This window comes from Homarus americanus, unplaced genomic scaffold, assembly GCF_018991925.1.
Source record: "Homarus americanus isolate GMGI-L3 unplaced genomic scaffold, GMGI_Hamer_2.0 scaffold1024, whole genome shotgun sequence".
In the NCBI taxonomy this organism is placed as follows: domain Eukaryota; kingdom Metazoa; phylum Arthropoda; class Malacostraca; order Decapoda; family Nephropidae; genus Homarus; species Homarus americanus.
In genome coordinates, this window is record NW_024715228.1 from 3280649 (window position 1) to 3300836 (window position 20188).

The 20188-nt window shown below is 36.7% G+C and overlaps 1 protein-coding gene across 5 annotated transcripts in view; it reads left to right on the forward strand.

The window, feature by feature from the left end:
- LOC121855996 (sialin-like) overlaps positions 1 to 15830 on the forward strand; it is a 55272-nt gene extending 39442 nt beyond the window's left edge. For all 5 annotated transcript variants that reach the window (XM_042351232.1, XM_042351248.1, XM_042351240.1 and 2 more), the window contains 7 exons: positions 2938 to 3025; positions 3663 to 3768; positions 6062 to 6173; positions 6686 to 6835; positions 9499 to 9631; positions 11734 to 11975; positions 12250 to 15830. In XM_042351232.1, the coding sequence (XP_042207166.1) occupies positions 2938 to 3025; positions 3663 to 3768; positions 6062 to 6173; positions 6686 to 6835; positions 9499 to 9631; positions 11734 to 11975; positions 12250 to 12414 (996 nt within the window). In that variant the 3' untranslated portion in view covers positions 12415 to 15830. The remainder of the gene's footprint in view (positions 1 to 2937; positions 3026 to 3662; positions 3769 to 6061; positions 6174 to 6685; positions 6836 to 9498; positions 9632 to 11733; positions 11976 to 12249) is intronic.
- Positions 15831 to 20188: the final 4358 nt, after the last annotated feature.

Consider the following 20188-nt stretch of genomic DNA (forward strand, 5'->3'; position numbering starts at 1 on the left):
CAACTTTGAGCTGTGACCCCTTTTGGGGTGAATGTCCGCCAGCTCCAGGTAAGGACACTCGACTGAGTAGTGCCCTTTGAGATATTTAGACACCTCAGTTAGGTCTCCCCTTGCCCTTCTGTAGTAAAACCTAGGCAATTTTATGCGCTCTAATCTTTCTGGGTAGCTGAGGTTCTGAAGTGCAGGCATCAGTCTGGTGGCCCTCCTTTGGACATTTTCAATCGACTGACAGTACCTAGCATATCTCAGGGACCAGATGGGGTGACAGTACTCCAGATGGGGAAGCACCTCACTCTTGAAGATCGTTACGAGGAGCGGACCGTCTAGATAGCTGAGCAACCTTCTTATAAGACCAAATAATTTAGTTGTTTGATTAACCTTCCTCTCACAATGGCCCGAGAACTTCAATTCATTGTCAACATACACACCTAGGTCCTTTTCGCATTAAATTTCAATTAATGCAGTTTCTTCTTCTCGTTGGGACATATGATACGCCTCCTTACCCTTGGTACGTCTTAGGTGCTTCCTCTTACACTTTGTGATATTGAATCTTCGCAGCCATTTCTTCGACCATTCTTGAAGCTCATAGAGATCTTTCTGCAGCTTTTTACAGTCCGCTTGGTTCTTAATGTCCTTAAATATCTTGGCATCATCCGCAAACATTTGTATGGAGGAGTATATTGCTTCTGGCATGTTACTTATGAAGCAAACAAACAACAATGGGCCCATTACACTGCCCTGTGGTGCCCCGCTTGTCACGGGTACACTTGACGATTTTGTACCATTAATCACCACATACTGCTTGCGATCATAGAGAAAGTCTCCGATCCATGCTAGTACAATTCCCCAAATCCCTTACCCCTTTCAGTTTAATTTTCAGCCTTTCATAGGGTACGCTGTCGAAAGCCTTGACAAAATCAAAGTATATATTGTCGATATTGCCACCCTGTTCCAGAATTTGAGTCCGAACATCCAGTACCTTGAGTAATTGTGTTAAACAGGAGCGTCCTGGCATAAAACCGTGCTGGCAATCCTTTACAAACTTGTTTCATAGTAGATGCTCCATCCTGGCATCCCTTATAATGCTCTCAAGTACTTTATACACACTTTGCTGATCAGGCTCACCGGTCTATAGTTATTCATGGAGTGTCGATTGCTCTTCTTGAAATAAAACTCACATAAGCCATTTTCCAATCATTGGGGATCTTTTGCTCATCCAGGCATTTACAGAACAGGATCTTGAGGGGCCCAGCAAGCTCGTTGCACAACTCTCTTAACACTCTGGGATGCACCATGTCAGGGCCGGGACTCTCATGAACCTTTAGCTTTGACAATTTATTTCTTATAACCTCTTCCGAGAACACAATGTGGGTCAGCTCTGTGTCGAACCATCTTTCCTCAAATGCAGGAAGTGTGTTCTCATCCTCTCTTGTGAACACAGAGGAAAAGAAACTGTTCAACGCCCTGGTCCAATACTCCTACTCGCATTTTTAATTTTGACTTTTCATAGTGGTAAAATGCTTTGGGTTTGACTTACCTCACTTGCAATCTGCCTCTGGAACCCCTTTTCAACCCTTCTACACTCTCACTTTGTTTGGCTGCTGGATATGGCATACATCTTCCTGTCCTGCTCGTATTTTATCCTAACCACTTTTCTCTCTCTCTCTCTCTCTTTCTCTCTTTGTTCATCTCTTCGTAACTTTTTGCAATTTTTCTTTTGTAGCACAGTATACATTATTATTTTATTCTCAGGTTCTTAAGTTTGTAGTGTTTCGAATGCCAGTGATTTTTTTAAAAGAACTGGTGCTTTTGAAAAACAAAAGATCAGCTATTATTATCATTACCCAGGTATCTATTTTTTTCTCTACTTATCTCCTTCTTATTTCCTCTCTCTTCTCTCTCCCCCCTTTTATCTCATTTTGTCTCTAGTTGTTTCTCTTAGATCTAATAGTTTCACATAAGAAAGAGGGAGAGATAACTACAGTGTGAAACTCGGCTTCATAGACTAACAAAGCATGTACAGTATGTATGTATACTGTATGTATGTGGCGACCTGTGGTGTAATGGTCAGCATCCTCGCTTCACAAGCGAGCTGACCCGAGTTCGATCCCCGAGCAGGGTGAAACTATGGGCAAGTTTCTTTGCGCCATTTGCCTCTGTCTACCCAGCAGTAATTGTGAACCTGGATGTTAATCGATTTACGAATTGTGTTCTGGGGTAATGGTTAGCCAGTGCAGTTGGCGAGTTGTCCGGTCTTCTCAGACTATTCCTTAACACTGGGTCATGCAGCTCGTTAACTTAGGGTGTGGTTGTTGTGTTGGCGACAGCTTCTATACCTTAAAACAAATTCACTCCTAGGTGGCCCTTGGGCTGGCCATCCTCGATTTCGAGAGGCTCTCATTATTATTATTATGTATATATGTTTTTCACTTATATGACATAAATATAATACTATACAGTACAGTATTAGAGTGATATTGCATGATCTTGTAGGCATAAAGTTAAGTAGCCAAATTATCCATACCCGGTATTAAATTCACTACAGTATATTTCTACTTTATTACTGTCAGAATTAAAGTAAGTCTTTAAAAAAAATATACTGTATATTTAATTTCTCTCAGTCTTTAAAAAGACAGACGAGAAAGTTGAGTACTGTACTGGAATAAGAAACTTACCACAAAAGTTAATTACAGAAAATTACTCAAACCTGAAAATTAATAGTTGTCAAAATCTGGTAAACTGTTGATGGAAGTGATCTGTTTTGGATGTAGTGCTGCAGTTCTTGTAATCATATTTGAGATAATTTATTTTTATACTTATGTATGATTTTTTTTATTAAGTAGCATATTAGGGCACTCTCACATAGGTAGCGGATTGACCATAACTACAGCAGTCCTCATTCCAAATATACAGTACTGAGTGGTTCTTGTTTCCCAGGGTGTGACACTGCCAGGTATGCATGTACTGGTTGCTGCCTGGGCCCCACCTCAAGAAAGGAGTAAGATTGCTGCTACAGTATATGCTGGTAAGAATATGATGCTACAAACTTCACAGATACAAAATTTTGTTTTAAACTCTTACAAAAATGTTCCTAAGTCAAGTTGTGGATTAATATGTAAAGTTTTCTTTCTTATCATTCATGTTCTGAAATTTTAATCTCTTTGGGTTTCATTTTTCTTTTATCAAACCATTTAGATTGTCTTGGACAATAATGACATGTGGTCAAATAGGCTTGCATCAGTCTTACATCATGTACTCCACCATTCATACTTTTGGGGGTCAGAAATACATTGGCATAATTTTCTCTACCCTGCTTTCTGTATCTATGCGAAGTGCATTTGTATTCCTTTTATTTCACCAAAAAGTAACCTGAAAAACTAATGATACAGTTTCTCTGAAATTATATACTGTACTGTACTAGCACACTCTTTAAGATAAGATCTGAGGAAAGAGTGATATAATTTTGGTCAAAATTGAATCATAGTTATAATGATTAAAATGGCTGCTTTGAGCTCTGTGATTGAAGTTTTAGATTAGTAACAGCTACCATAGGTGGTGTAACCTGGTGTAACTAAGAGACACTATGTAAGATGAAAAATGCAGACTTGTTCTTCAGTTTCCACACTTAAAACTCTTTTCTTAACTCATTGTTTATGTTGCAGGCATGACCCTGGGAACATTAGTATGTATGCCCTTCTCAGGACTTCTCGCATCTAAAGTGGGGTGGAGTTCTATATTCTATGTGCAGGGAGGACTTTCTCTCCTCTGGTAAGTCAAACTGAAGAAGTGAACTTTTAAAGCCTGTTCTTAGATCTCATTAGCTATGTGTTTTTAATAACATTGTCATTATGAATTCAGTTTGAGAAAGTGACCATTATATACCATACATCATAATCCTGTGTAGGTACCTGCACTGTATACTAAAAAAAATCAGATTATGATGTTTCAAGTGGAACAGTAGAAAGTATTATTATCCGCCTAAACATATGATGAAATTTTTTTTTTTTCAGATATCAATTATAGTACTGTACAGTTAAGGCCCCTCTAAGTCGCACTCCATGGGGCTCAAGGCTGTCAGACTTATGTGTAATGTCCGCCAGGGCCTTACTGTATGTGTGGATGGTGTTAGCATTTTCACTTTTATACAGTACAGTACAGTACAAACTGTATAGTACCATTGCTTGGATTAAATGTAGTTTAGCAGTGCATAACACCATGTTAATAGGGGTATGAGCAGAGAGGTTCAGATGAATGCACCCCTCTGCTTTTCAGAACACATGAAGTTAAAAATTTACAGTTGACTGTCTATTGTCTGTCATGTGTGGGAGAAGGAAGTTGGTGGATGGCTCATATGGGTAGATATTTGACTTTGGGGGAAGTTCGGCATGGATGTGGGAATATTAGCTGGTTTAAACATTTGTGTACAGTACTTGGTAGGTATGTAAAGTGGTGAGCAGATATTACCTTACCTCAATATTAGTGGTTGGAGCACCAATCTTGACCCTGTTCACTTTCTCTTACAATCAGCTAAATCTGATTTACCGTTCCATAAAAAAATTTAAGAGGAGCAGCGGTTTGATCCCAGAGCATTCTCAGTCAACCCAGTTGTAAATGGTTACCTAACTTTACAGTTGGGAAAGGGAAGGTGGTTGAGTCCAGTACTTAGCACACTCCTCCCATGCATACTGAAGGCTTAATATACAGTCTGTTCCCAAGCACTTTCGTGTAATTCACATCTTCAGGGGTGAGTACAGACTGTACTCACCCCTGAAGATGTGAATTACGCGAAAGCGCTTGGGAACTTTGTGTTTTCTTCTTTCCTTGTGGTTATCAGCATATACCTGGATCACGCACACCCACAGTGATTTACTTGCATACAGTCTGTTGTATCCACACTTTCCCTAACAAACAATCAGGCTAGTATAACTCACTTCCACAGAAACTCAAATTCTCCTCTTCCCCTTCCCATTCATCTTGGTTCAATATTCCTGATTACAATCTCTTTTTAGATCTTGAAAGTCAGATTGGTTTTTAACACAATGCAAAATCTGAGATGCTCTAATTTATTCTCTAAGTTTTCCTCTACTCACTGTGACATCTACAAACTCTCCTCTCTAAATGCAGTACAGTATCTATCACCCTCCTAACACTCCTCTAATGCTCAGTTTATTTGAAATTCTTACTGACAGAATACATGACATTTAGTGTGATCCACAGCTGAACTCATTAATGCTGGGTGATTTCAACATCCACAACACTGAGCAGGAAATGCACTCCGCTTATAACCATCCAACTAGGTATAAATGGGGAGCACTGTAGCCTCAGTTAATCTAACACAACTGGTCAACCTTTCCTTACTAATCCCTGATCATGTTTGACACAGTGGACATCTGTTAGGTTTCTCTTACTAATTCTTAGTTTCCCCTGGGCTCTTCTAACCATTCCCTCATCATTGTGACCAATTCTCATTTTTCAAAGCCCATGCCCCCGAAAAAATTGTGAAACTGAACAACTGACACTACAATCATGCAGACTGGGGTGGACTCTGCAGGGTTTCTATCTTGTCTTTACCCCTTGGTCTTCCTAGTTTTCTGATGATCCTTGCTCTATTGTGGTCCACAATACAGAGATCAAGGTTGGGATAAAGGAATTGATGCCCACTAAAGACCCTCTAATGGTAAAATTTTTTGTATGACAGTGTTCAATGTCTGTCAGTACAGTTGACTAAGAAAGTCAACATTATTACTGTTACACTATTCAATGTAGATGGATAGAGGAGTCTCATGCATGTTGAAAGAATTTCACATTTCATGAAGCATTTCAGCTTTTGTAGTTCATTACATATATTGCTTTCTCTCTGAAGTCACTGATTGTCTGAAACTGGTCTAACTCCTAATAATTTATGCATAATTAGGACAGCCTTTATTAAATCTTGGGATCCAAGTAAGTTACTGCCCCTATAATCCTAAATTATTGTCATTTGATATATTAAATGAATAGGATTATTTATTTATTTTTTAATTTGTACAATGTTATGCGAGTAAAAATGGTGTGTTTGCAGGTATATTCTCTGGTTGTTTTTGGTGTACGACTCTCCAGCTCAACACCCAAGAATCACCAAATCAGAGCGCAAGTTTATCGAGGAATCCCTTGGCACTGTCGTAAAATCAGAGGTATGGCATGAAGGGTTAAGGGGTTTTTTCATAGCTTCAGAGATTTGTATGATTCTGTGTGTGTGTGTGTGTGTGCGTGCGTGCGTGCTCCCATACATCCACTCGCCTGAGGTGACCAAAAGGACAACAAGATCTCACTAATTGGCTCTATAGTTACAATATTGGCCATCAGATGAGTTGGCCACCTTTTAAGATTTTATGTATTGTTAAGTTAATGTGGCTATGTTATGATTTGCTGGGTTAGTTTTATCAAGATAATGAGTGCCTGGAGTGGTAAAGAGTGGTGAATTGGTCAGAAATGTGGTGACAAATCCGTGATTATGTGTGAGGTTTGATATACGGCACAAGCTGAGTTATAAACCATGTTATAATAATTCAGGTGTATAGGATTCATTTTGTTCATCTACTTTACCTGTGTATCAACAACCTTTTTATAATTTCAAAAGATTTTTCCCTTGTATTATACGCTGTACTGAATAAAATGTCTAATTGCTACCTTTCACCTTCACCAGAAACCATCAGTACCATGGAAGAGTGTGTGGACATCAATGCCGGTGTGGGCCATCATCGTTGCTCACACCTGCAATAACTGGGGCTGGTACATGTTACTTGTCAAGCTCCCGACCTACATGCGCTACATCCTTAAATTTGACATTGAGGCTGTAAGTTAAAAGACTGTGTGTGTATGTTTTTGTTTTTTACAGTACTGTACAGTATTTGTATTTCTGTTTACATATTTCTTTGCTATTTTCTGGTAGATATCCAGCATTTTATTATAAAATCTGACTGCATCTCAGCAACTGCCTCCAGTCTTTACACTTGTATCACTGACTTAAGTACAGTATAACTAATATGTGATCACAGCCAAAACTCTTGGCCAAGATATTCATATTTGTAGTAATACTGTATTTCAAATTGTGAAAATGTCATGGTGGTCATGAAAGGTGTAAGGAATACATATACCGGGTATTTGCCCTTTTTTCTTCAATACGCTTATACTGTACAGTAATAGATTTATTTGATACACGTAATTCAATAAGATTTATTTTATACAATATGCATATTTCAGTCTGATTTTGTTTTGCTTTACAATTCACATCCTTCAGAATTCAGTGTGAAAATGACATGTTTCTAAATGCTTGTTTATTAAATAACTGAGAGAGAGAGACAGCAAGGTTTAAGATGCAGTTCCATGCCTCTCAGACCCAGTCTTACATAATTACTTTTACTTTTATCCTTTTCGCCACTATCGGCTCGTTAACCACTTGAGTGGTTGGTCACATCTCTGTTACACACTGTTGGCATGTATTAGTTCCAGAATGTATCTGTACCTGTACCAGTGTTGGTCGTCTGATAGGCAACTGCAGATATTCTAATCTCTCTTGGTAACTGAAGTTCCATAGTGCAGGCACCAGTCTGGTGGCCCTCTTTGGACATTTTCAATCAACTGATAGTCTCTAGCATATCTCAGGGACCAGATGGGGTGACAGTACTCCAAATGGGGAAGCTCCTCACTCTTGAAGAGCATTACAAAAGACGGACCATTTAATATCTAAACGACCTTCTTACAACACCTCCTAGCTTATATTGCTTGATTCACATTCAGTTTCTGTTAATGTTGTTTCTCCGTCCTGTTGGGAAATGTTGGTATGACCTAGGTGCATTCTCTTACACTTTGTGACATTGAATCTCAACAGCTATTCCTTCGACCACTCCTGAAGCTGACAGATCTTTCTGTAGCTCATCACAGTCCGTTTGGTTCTTAATTTCCCTGATTAACTTGGCATTGTCTGCAGACATTTGTATGGAGGAGTTTATAGTTTATGGTATATCTCATTTATAGAACAAACAAACAAACAACATCTGGCCCAGTACACTGCCTTGTATGCATGACGATTTCGTACCATGATTACCACACACTGTTTGCAGTCATGAAGAAAGTCTCTCATCCACGCTAGTTTGCTCACCCAAATTCTGTACCCTTCCAGCTTAATTTTCAGCCATTCATGGGGCACGCTGTCAAAACCCTTGGCAAAGTCCAGATGCTGAATTTATTGTCATTATTGTCACCACATTCCAGGGTGAGAGTTCAGATAGCCAGCACCTTAAGTAATTGCGTCAAGCAAGAGCATCCCGTCATAAATCCACATTGGCACTCTGTTACAGGGTTGTTTCGTAGTAAATGTTCCATCATGGCATTTCTTATATAATGCTCTATAGTACTTTACACACTATGGTGGTCAGGCTCACTGGTCTATAATTATTCATGGAGGGATGATCACCCTTCTTGAATATTGGACTCACATAAACCATTTTTCAGTCACTGGGAAACTTTTGTTCATCCAGGCATCTACCAAACAGGATCTTCAAGGGCTCAGCAAGCTCGTTGCACAACTCTCATAGCACTCTGGGGTGCATACTGTCAGGGCCGGGACTCTTATAAACCTTTAGCTTTGACAATTTGTTTCTTATACCCTCTTCTTAGAACATTATATGCATCAGTGCTGTATCAAACCGCCTTTCCTCAAAAGCAGGAAGATTGTTCGTATCCTCTCTTGTGAACACTGAATTAAAGAATTTGTTTAATGTCTCTGACCTTTCCTGATCTGAGTCTGTGTAACTACCATCTTCAAGTCTCGGATCTGATACGCCCAAATTTGTCTTTAATTTTGATTTTGCATAACAGTATAAAGTCTTTGGGTTTGACTTTACTTCACTTGCAATCCCCCCTGGAACTCTTTTTTTCAGCCCTTTTGCAGTCTGTTTGGTTCCTGGATCTGGCATACATCCTCCTTTCCTGCTCATCTTTTGTTGCAACCCACCTGTATGTTCTCCTGGAACCATTGGGTTTGGTCTTGAGTATATATTTATCAATCAGTTAGTTCACTGTACTGGCTATGATATTCAGGGTAGTGTCTGTTCTTGTTTATCACCGAATCGGGCCAGTGAAATCATTCACATAAATAGATAAATATTCAGTAAAATCATCTTAAAGGTTTACATCGATTCAACATGTATAAAGACAATGCAGGTGTACAATGTGCATCGACTTTACAGGTACACAAACAATGTACCAATGTACCTTGAGTCCTAGACAGCATAGGGTATACAAACAGTGGTAAACAGTAAGGCATCTTATGCTTATTTCCAGAACTGTGACACAAATATAGATTTTGGTGTGCTAACATTCAGGCTATTTATTGAAGTAGACAAAGTACTGTACAGTATTTTGACAAAATATTTTAAAATCATAATTTTTTAAGAATTCATAACTACAGTACACAGGTTGGAACTATGAAGGTATCCAAATATTTCTTGTTTTCAGAATGCTGGACTATCTGCAGTTCCCTTCCTGTGCATGTGGATCTTCACCATGATCTTAGCCAACGTTCTTGATGCCTTACGACTTCGCAATATGATTACTACTACATTTGCCAGGAAGCTGTCCACTTTCATTGGTAAGGAATGTGTTGAAGGGTTTGATGATGGAAGTGTATGACAGTAGCAGTCATACTGTAAGAGGATCAGGGACTAAATATTACAGGTTCTGTATATTGCACCTTGGCTTACAATAGTGGTGCTTTCCTCAAAACTATATGAAATAAAAAAGTAAATATGATTTGAAAAATATTTTAATTAAAATAAAGATATAAATTTACTCTCATAAAATTTATTAATAACAAAGCACGGAACAGACTTGAAGGTAGACTCAACATTTTTAATAATTTTTTTTCTGATTATTTGTGAGAGTATTTTCCCATTATTATTTATTTGTATGTGTGTGTCTACACACACACATACATATATACAATGCAGGTAAAGGAAATTACTGTGTCTAGAATGAATGGTTCCCTGTCCCAGCCGTGAAAATGCTAGCAACTTTATAACTACCCTCAGACATTCTTGGGTACATCCAGGGTGTCTTCCACGAATAATAGAGGACCGCGAAATAAAAATCTGCGAATTATCTGGGCGTACTGTATATACAGAACACTTATACTACAACTACACTGATATACAGTACTTGTATATACCCACATGTAATAAAGATGTACACACACTCACACACATGGGTCACTATGATCACACTGGTGTACATACATACATGTGGGTTACTATGGATACACTAGTGTATATACCAGTAATGTAGTCGAGACCATAATAATAATAATAATTAACGGTTTATTGAAAGAGCATGGCAGCCGGAAGGCTGAAAATATACAATTACAAAATTGGGGAATGGGTCTCTTGATTGACAAATAATACACAGGTAACATAAGTGATACAAATATGATATATAATAATTAGGTGTTGATAATTTTTACAATGGTTGGGACTGGACTGTTCTTGTAGCAATCAGTTCGTGGTCGTATGGACTGGATGCGGTTGGGCAGGTGTGTGGCCACATGGCCAGGACAGTAGCTTGGGGCAATGCAGGTGTGCTCCATACTTCAGGTTAGGTCAGGTGAAGCCGTGAGGTCAGGTCAGGTTAGGTCAGATCCAGCCACACTCAATATTGCTGTGTTTTTGTGTTTTTCCTTCGAGTTAAAATTGCCACTTTTGTATATCACTTGTGGGTTGATCGTCAATCTTTGCACTGTACTGTTGGTGTGAGGATGTTGATAAATCCAGATGGGAAGGAGGAGATGGGGCAGGGGAGGGCCCGACAGACCGGGCTGGCAGCTGTCTCCATGGTCAAGAGACCACGGCCGCGTTAGCGGGCAGCCCCGACTACACACGTCCTTACCCTATGAAGGCCTTTATGGCTCACGCAAAGATTAGCCCCCCCCCTCCCATGAAGAGTTGTCCTCCAGCTTAACCAGCCTGCAGTGTAAGCACCACAAAACTACCTGGGGAGCTTATCTTCAGGTGACCCATAAAAGCTAAAATTGTGTGGTCTCGGGGTTGGTCACAACTTCTGTACATCACTGATACATATGTCTTCTGACTCTTCACAAGCATAATATTACAGTAATTTATAAAAATCAGTGCATCCTGTAGTGGAGATTATAGGTATACTGTATACAGTACAGTATATACGTATTAAAATGTGTATATCATGTTGAATCCACAACACCGCTATGTCACAGTGGTTTAGGTTTCCCTCAGTTTATTTCTTCAACTCAATGGTTATCTGTGAAAATGAGTGTATAAGTGGTGTCACAAATTAGTGCATGCTCTTGACAGTGCTGATATCTTAAGTCCAAGCAATTATGGAAAATGATCATTCAATTATAGAATTTATTATAATTTTCCATATGCCATTGGTTATGACACCTGCTCTATGTGAACTTGTTCAATATACTATTGCAAAAAGTTTTCAAACATGTCTCTCTACACATTCAATATATTTTTATTTATTTTTTCTGTAATTGATTAAGAAATTTTTTATGTCTGCAAGATAAAGGTCAGACTGTTGGTGCTTTGCTCTTGTGTGAAGTGTTGTTTGTTGTTATGGAAAATTTTGCAAGGCTTAGAATCCAAAGATTATATCATAGGAGAATTGTTCCATATGGCAACAGTCTTAAATGATGGTAGTTAATTTTTTATTCTTCCACAGCCTCAATCCCACCTGCAATTTGCCTGATTTGTGTGACGTTCGTGGGATGTAACACAGACCTGGCAGTGGCACTACTCACCTTGGGAACCATGTTTGTTGGAGGGATGTACTCAGGTTTCCTTTCCAACCACATTGACATTGCTCCACCTTTTGCTGGAACACTCATGGGGATAAGCAACACATTTGCTACTTTGCCTGGCATCATTGTCCCATCCTTTGTTGGCTACATGACTCATGGCAATGTAAGTACTGTACAAAAATTATTAGCAAAGTTTTCCATTGCATGCACATATGATCTGTACAATCTTCTTATAATAGATCATCTTGTAAAGGGAAATCTACCTTGATGTGAAGTGTTCATTACGGGTAACTGTTCATCTAAATTTTCATACATGTGTATAAATAGCTTTTATCTATGAATTATAAAATAATGAAAATATTAATATCAAATACTGTATGTATAGTATATAAAAAACTATGCTTATTTATTAATAATTACTGTCTCTTGATTTTCAGCAAACTGTTGAAGCTTGGCGCACCATCTTCTACATCACTCTGGGCATCTTCCTTTTTGAAGCTATATTCTACTGCATCTTTGGATCAGGTGAGCAGCAAGAATGGGCAAAGAAGAAGCCCAGTGCTCAAGATGGGGAGCAGCAGAAACTGAATGATGTTGCCTAAATTGTGAAAGTACAGTACTGTGACAAGTATAAATGACTGCAATGAATAAGAACTCCTGATTTCATCCAAACATACTAAGAAGTCTCCTTCAAGATTTCCCTTAAGAGTGCTGAAAGTCTAATGAACTAAATGAAACAATGTAATTTTTTATTAACTGGATTGTTAATTCTGATGCATCATAAAGATATGAATATTTATCAATGTTATAGTCAGTTACAGTAAATATGGAAATGTGAAATACTGTAGAATGATTTGTAAACTGATCAGGTTGACAAAACTGTTGTCATTGTTAAAAAAATATAAACTATGGAGCAATACAATGCATTGGGCATAATAATAAGAATGTTTTGAAATTCTTGTATTTTTACAACTCTTGAAATAAGCCAAGAATAAAAGCACTAGGTATTTTATAATATATGTACAGTACAGTATTTTGCTTGGATGAAAATAATTCTTCTGTGTACAAAGAATTTTGTTTTCTGCCAACAAATAAACTATAAGCAGGAATACTGTACATACTGCTGCTGGGTACACCTTGCCTGTTGTGCTACTTAAACTGATTATGTAAAGATTGAAATTAAATTTAATCATTGTACAGTACTTCAAAAAGATGCAAGAGGAAGGGACATATAAGAAACACTGAAAAAGGTCTGTGTAGGTGGTATAGTTGAGAGGATGGAAAGTAAATTAATATAAAGAATATATAATTCAGAGGTGGATGGTAAGATGGAGAGGGGTTGGGTCAAGGAGTTGGAAAACTTGATGTGAATGAAGCATTACAAGTGATGAAGAAACAACAGTGTACATGAATTAGTGGAAAGCATAGCATCAGGGGTTTAAAGATGGACATTCTGTTGATGGATGATGCTGACTTTGTGTGAAGTGAAGTAACAGACATACAGTACATCAGAGGCCTTGTTGTGTAAATGAAATTCCATAGCAAAACACGTCCTCTACAACCGTAAAAACTTAGTAAACAAGTTTGATGCCTAAGGCCTTAAAGTAAACACCATTATACATAGTTAGATGCTAAGGGCCTTTATAAAAAGAAAACGTATCTGTTTGCGATGATTTAAGCTTTTAACCTTTTCACGAAAAAAATTTAAATCTTATTCTAAACCTTAATTCATAAGTTGAATTAAATGTTTTGTTTGATATACTGTACTATAGATGTATTAGGTCTTCGGAAACAATTATATCCCAGCAAAAATTAGTCCATCACTCATAGCTGAGAACCATTCACGTCATCAAGGCTCCCAGGGTCACTTGTTGGCTCACTGGTAGTTATTGGCCAAGAATAAATCAGCAGATGATATCAATTATTTAGATGATAACGCCTAGAGTGATGAACATTAGAAAATAGGGAACACTCGCTGTGTTAACCAGCGTTTGCCTGGTGTCATGACACCCCAGGGACTTATTCCCACTCCACAAACTTTGTAGTGCTTTGTTTGTTCTATAGTTTTTCTCATACTGTAAAGGTATTTTACAATTTTATACAGGTATACTTTTCTGTAATTTTCTAAAAATTGCAAGTTTGGCCATCATGAAGTACAGTATAGCACAGACTCGTGAAAGGGTTAGATAAAGCTAGATACAGTACATTGTTTTGTTTAATTTAATATTTATCTTCAAGGCATCAATAATTAAAAAATAATACGTACTGTAAAAGGCATCTACTGTATAAGTGAGTGGCTGTAGGGAATAGGTTAGGTGAGATCATCTTGTTGACTGCTGTTGTAAAAATCCTTCAAATTATTTTACTGGAACAACATTAACTTAACTTCCTAATTAAGTGTTCTATGTGACTTATTTTTGAAAATTTTACTGAATGAAATTATAGGATAAATAAAATGTTTAGCAACAGTGTTTAGATAATACTTAGCATGATGAATGGTTGTCTTGAAGTATTATACTTTAAGTTAAGTTTTGTTCAGAATATTTGATACTGGGATATACTGTACTGTACTGTACTGTATGGTGGTGATCTAAGCAGCGGGTTCACTTGTTGAGTAAATGCTTATTACAGAACTGTACAGTATAAGCACTGGTTATGATGGACAAATATCTAATCTCATAGAATTTCTTTTCAAAAAGTTATACTGTACTGTACAGTATTACTTACCTCTATTTCTTTCACATTATTGGTGCTGCCTACTTTCATATTTTTAATACTCACTTTGTTATTGTTTTTATTAGTTCCTTAATTAATGTCCATATATGGTACAGTACCATACTTTGGTAAAACTCTATATGTATACTGTACAGGATTTGTTTGTATAAACATTTTCCTGTTGTGTTAAGATAATATAATAATACCTGCTACCGTAAGTGTGATGGCTAATATACTGTACTGTACTGTAGTATGGTTTATTTCATTATTTAGCTGAGTGTCAGCATGGAGATGAAATTACTGTTCTTCTCTTATTATGAATAATTAGCCAACTGTTTGTTCTTTTCTTGTCAAAACTTTGGTACAGTACTTCCATTTGTAATATTAAGCAAACTTGATGTTTTCTGTCTCTAAATGTTGCTTTAAATCACTCAAAATATGAAGAAGATGGAATTGTAGGTATAAATGACACTACCGTATGTACAGTACTGTATATGATACAGAACTGTTTTGTACAGTGGCTGCCTAATGATCAAATTTTCTCCATGTTAAATATTTTATTTAGTAAATTGTGAAATATTGTACTGTACTAGAAGGACCAGATTATGCACACACACACACACACACACACACACACACACACACACACAGTCACAAATAATAAACATACGGTATTTACACAATAGATATGAAGAAATAAGATGTAAGATTCATATATATTATATATTATATATTTTTTTATAATAGTAATGATGATTTAACTTAGTATAAAGAAATTATTCAAATATTCATAGCATTCATTAAAATTTCTAAGTGCTTATGTTATGGCTACACATGCCTATGCTGTGTATTGTATGTGTATGATGATTGCTTCTTAGAAAGTATGTCATTGTAGTAGTGTATGTATGCCTTATATATTCTGACAACATATACTGTATACACTTGATTGGTATGTGACATTTACAAGAATACCGTGTAAGGCATTTTGTATATTCATACATTGGTTTTCATAAAAAAGTCATGTAAATTTATATTTTATGAGTTTACATTGATTTATTTTCATATTTGTATAAATTATATAGAGTATGTACCAGACATATAGAATTAATATTAGGAACATTTTGTATGGATAATACTGTACTGTATCTGTATTAGATTGTTTGGATACAGTAGATGAAACAGACACTACTGTAATCTATGTTCACTGTTCTTTTTTCAAAGTGAATCTCGGTTAAGACAATATATTCTATAAAGTATTTTCAATAGTGTGTATCGATTGTATCTCATTAAATCTGTAAATGTATGTGCTGCATTATACTGTGCATCAAAACTTAATATTATAAAGACTTTCTAAACTGTCACCAGGAGCCAATAAGAGGTGAAGAGGATAAAAGTAAAAGTAAATTAAGTACAATATTGTAGTGAAATCTTCAAATTTCTTAATTTATTAAAACTACAGTAATTGAAAAAAGTTAATGATAGAAAGTTATCATTTTGCCGATAATGATACAGTAATGGCTATCACTGGGATCATGACATAAGTTAGCATAAGAAAAATACAGTACATAAAATGCTGTAATACTTGTACTGTAGCATGGACACAGTCAATACAGTATTGTATGTCACTAATGGTGTATACGTATTAGCATAGTTGAACACAACCATAGCGGCTGTCCAATTTAATTAAGATTGTAAGGGTGATTGAGTTTTCAGAGTACACACGGTTTGCACGGATTTCTCCTCCTCCCCCCCAAAAAATTTATATGATTATTGTTATACTTTAATTTATCTACACTTAGAAGGGTTGTTGAGGGCCTGATTATTACTTTACATTTCATTAAATTCATCTTACAGTAATTATAACATTAAAATGAACATCCCTGACCAGTGGTGAATAAAGTGATACAGTATAGCTTGACATTATGGTACTGTACTGTATATTGCACCAGCCTCTAGTTAATATAAAACAGTCAGGGTTAAATTTTAGCTTACACTGAGGTCCAATCCTAATTTAGTTTATGGAGAATACTTTGGCCTTCATGTTGTGTTAAAGAAGTATTTATGTACAGTCTCGTTCAAGATTCTTCAAACACTGTTGGAGACAGCTGGCAACTCAAGGCTTTTTGTTTACTATAGTACGTCGCAAAAAATAAGAATAAATGTAAAAGTGATTGGTGACTGGTTACTTAGTTCCCCATTGCTTAATTTACTGGTTGGTCTTTGTTGTTTCATATTATATTATACTACGTACTATAGTAAACAAATGGCCTTGAGTTGCCAGCTGTCTCCAGTAGAGTTCGAAGAATCTTAAACGAGACTACAATATGTGAGGAATATTGCCCATGATAAGGTGAACACTGTGGTGATAATATTTTAGCCTTGCTGGTGATTAATTTGGTTTAGAAAAATGATAATCAAAATTACAGTTTTGTTAGGTGCAATGTAAGATAGTACAGTACAGTAGTAAAATTAATTACATTGAATCAAATATTGCAATGTGACCTAATTTCTGTCAACAAGTTGAGAACTATGAAATTTTAAGGTTTATTACACCTTTTTAACTGTTTGAAATGGCTTTTTGTAGTAGGTATATTTCTTACTCTTTTGTTGAAATGTTCAAATGAGTTTATGTAAAGAAATAAAGTCAAAGATATTATATATATATATATATATATATATATATATATATATATATATATATATATATATATATATATATATATATATATATATATATATATATATATATATATATATATGCCACAAGGAAAGAAGAAAACACGAAGTTCCCAAGCGCTTTCGTGTAATTCACATCTTCAGGGGTGAGTACAGACTAAGGAGAAGTACAAAACAAGGTGTTTATATACAGAGGAGGGTGAGATCAGGTCCACAATGGTCAGGTATTAGGTAATGACCCTACTAATCTTTAAAAAGCACCAGGTGAGAAGGTTGGGTCACCTTACCCACTGACCTGACTACCGACCATTGCTGCGGTGCTTTTTAAAGATTAGTGTGGTAGAAGCCAATTTCCGCAACATACCTGCACCTACAGTGATTTACTTGCATATATATATATATATATATATATATATATATATATATATATATATATATATATATATATATATATATATATATATATATATATATATATATATATATATATGTGTGTGTGTGTGTGTGTGTGTGTTTATGTTTGTAAGTTATTTCATGTGTTGTTAGATACAGTGAACTTACATTAATTTTGTGTTACATATATTAATCTTAGATATTGAGTATTATACTGTACAGGAAATAAGTTAATAAATACATGTACGTATATGTAAATTATTGATAACAGTCAAATCACAGAAAACATTATCTCATCATATTTTTACTCTAATAAATGAACCATTCCTTGATCATTGTAAATGTCTTCTTCAAAATATATGTCTGCAATAATAGTGTATTGACAATTATTGTATTGACTACTACCTGAGCAACTTAACTTCATTAGAACCAGTGGGAAGCTACACAAGTGAAACATGTCTCTCCTAAGCCCACTAAAACTAGTTGGAAATAGTTTGGATAACAGGTTGCCTTAGAAATTTTTAAACTTAATTTTGTCTACCGTAACAATTGCATATGCAGTATTTTGTGGATGGTGTGGAATGTCAGATGTGACATGTTTTTCTTTCACTCTTGATAGGTAACAACTGTCCAGCTATCTTAACTAGTGTACAATACAGTAGGTGGTATACAGGGATCAGTTATTGAGAAAGACAGACTTACAGGTCATGTCTCAGTCCCTCCTTGACCATAAAGATAGGCTTCACATACCCATTGATTTCTTTGGTACACCATCTCAATAAAATGTGAAGGTATTTTTAATGTTTATTCACAAATCCTTCTTGCATTCATACATATGTTCACAGGTGACAAATTTGTTGTAAATTAAAAGAAATATACATTAAAACCTTCTGCTTTTATTTATTCATTTGAAACAAAATGAAACAAAAGCAACAATAAATATACAGTACAGTAATATAGTCTTCACCATCCACCTCAGGACATAACAGGAACTCAAACAGTTTGCATCAGTTTATGAGCGCTGTCACAAGTCATCTAATTCTTTGTGAACATCCCCACAACTATGTACACAAACAGTGACACCTTCCTTGACAAGACAGCAGAGATGAAAACTACTTAAAATCCATCAACCTGATTAAGTTGGTGTAACAAAATATTGATGGCTGTGACTCACAAACCTCTCTGCGGGGGTGGGGAGTTGTTATTTACACTAGAAAGGACTGAAGCCAGTCATAAGGTACAGTACTGCATATTACATCCCACTTGGACAATCATCTATTTTATGCAATTTAATGTAACATAACCTAAACTAAACTAACCTACTCTGATCATTTAACTGAGATGGTAAAAATTGCATAAAACAGACGATCATCCAAATGGAATGTAATGTCACAGGGACGATGTTTTACTTTTACTTTTTACTTTTATCCTCTTCACCACTGATCGGCTTGTTAGCCGAATTAAATTGGTGTAAAAACAGTAAAGTTTAACAAAAGCAAAGAGATTAACTCCGTGTTGCATGCATTTACAGATCCTCACACTGTAGTGTATTGAAAAAAGGAAATTTTAGAGCTTCAATCGACAACAATGGCACTTCTGCTATGGCACATTGTGTTCACAGAAGAGGGTATTAGAAATAAACTGTCCAGGCTAAAGGTCCAAAAGAGTCCCGGCCCTGACATGGTGCATCTTAAGAGTGCTAAGAGAGTTGTGCAACGAGCTTGCAGAGCCCCTGAAGATCCTGTTTTGTAAATGCCTGGATGAACAAATGGTCCCCAGTGAATGGAAAGTGGCTTATGTGAGTCCTATCTTCAAGAAGGGCGATCGTCCCTCCACGAACAACTATAGACCGGTGAGCCTAAGCAGCATAATATGTAAAATACTTGACATTATTATCAGAGATTCTGCAATGGAACATCTAATACGAAACAACCTTGTAAAGGGTTGCCAACAAGGTTTTATGTCAGGGCGCTCCTGCTTAACACAATTGCTCAAGGTATTGGATATTTGGACCCATATTCTGGATCGGGGTGGTAATATCGACAATATTTACCTAGATTTTGCCAAGGCTTTCGACAGAGTACACCATGAAAGGCTGAAAATCAAACTGGAAGGGTACGGAATTCGGGGAAATGTCCTAGCGTGGATAGAAGACTTTCTACATGACCGCAAGCAGTGTGTGGTGATTAATGGCACGAAACCGTCATCCGTACCTGTCACAAGTGGGGTACCACAGGGTAGTGTACTGGGCCGGCTGTTGTTTGTTTGTTTCATAAATGACATGCCTGACGTTGTACAGTACACTCCTCCATACAAATGTTTGCCGATGACACCAAGTTATTTCGGGAAATCAAGAACCAAGCTGACTGTGAAGAGCTGCAGAAGGACCTCTGTTGGCTCCAAGAATGGTCGAAGGAATGGCTGCTGAGATTCAATGTCACGAAGTGTAAGAGGATGCACCTGGGTCGTACCAAAGGTAAGGAGCAGGGCCGGCGCTACCCACTAGGCGAACTAGTCGATCGCCTAGGGCGCCAACATCTGGGGGCGCCACAAATTCAGGGCAAACTTGGATAAGATTAAAAATGAAGGGAA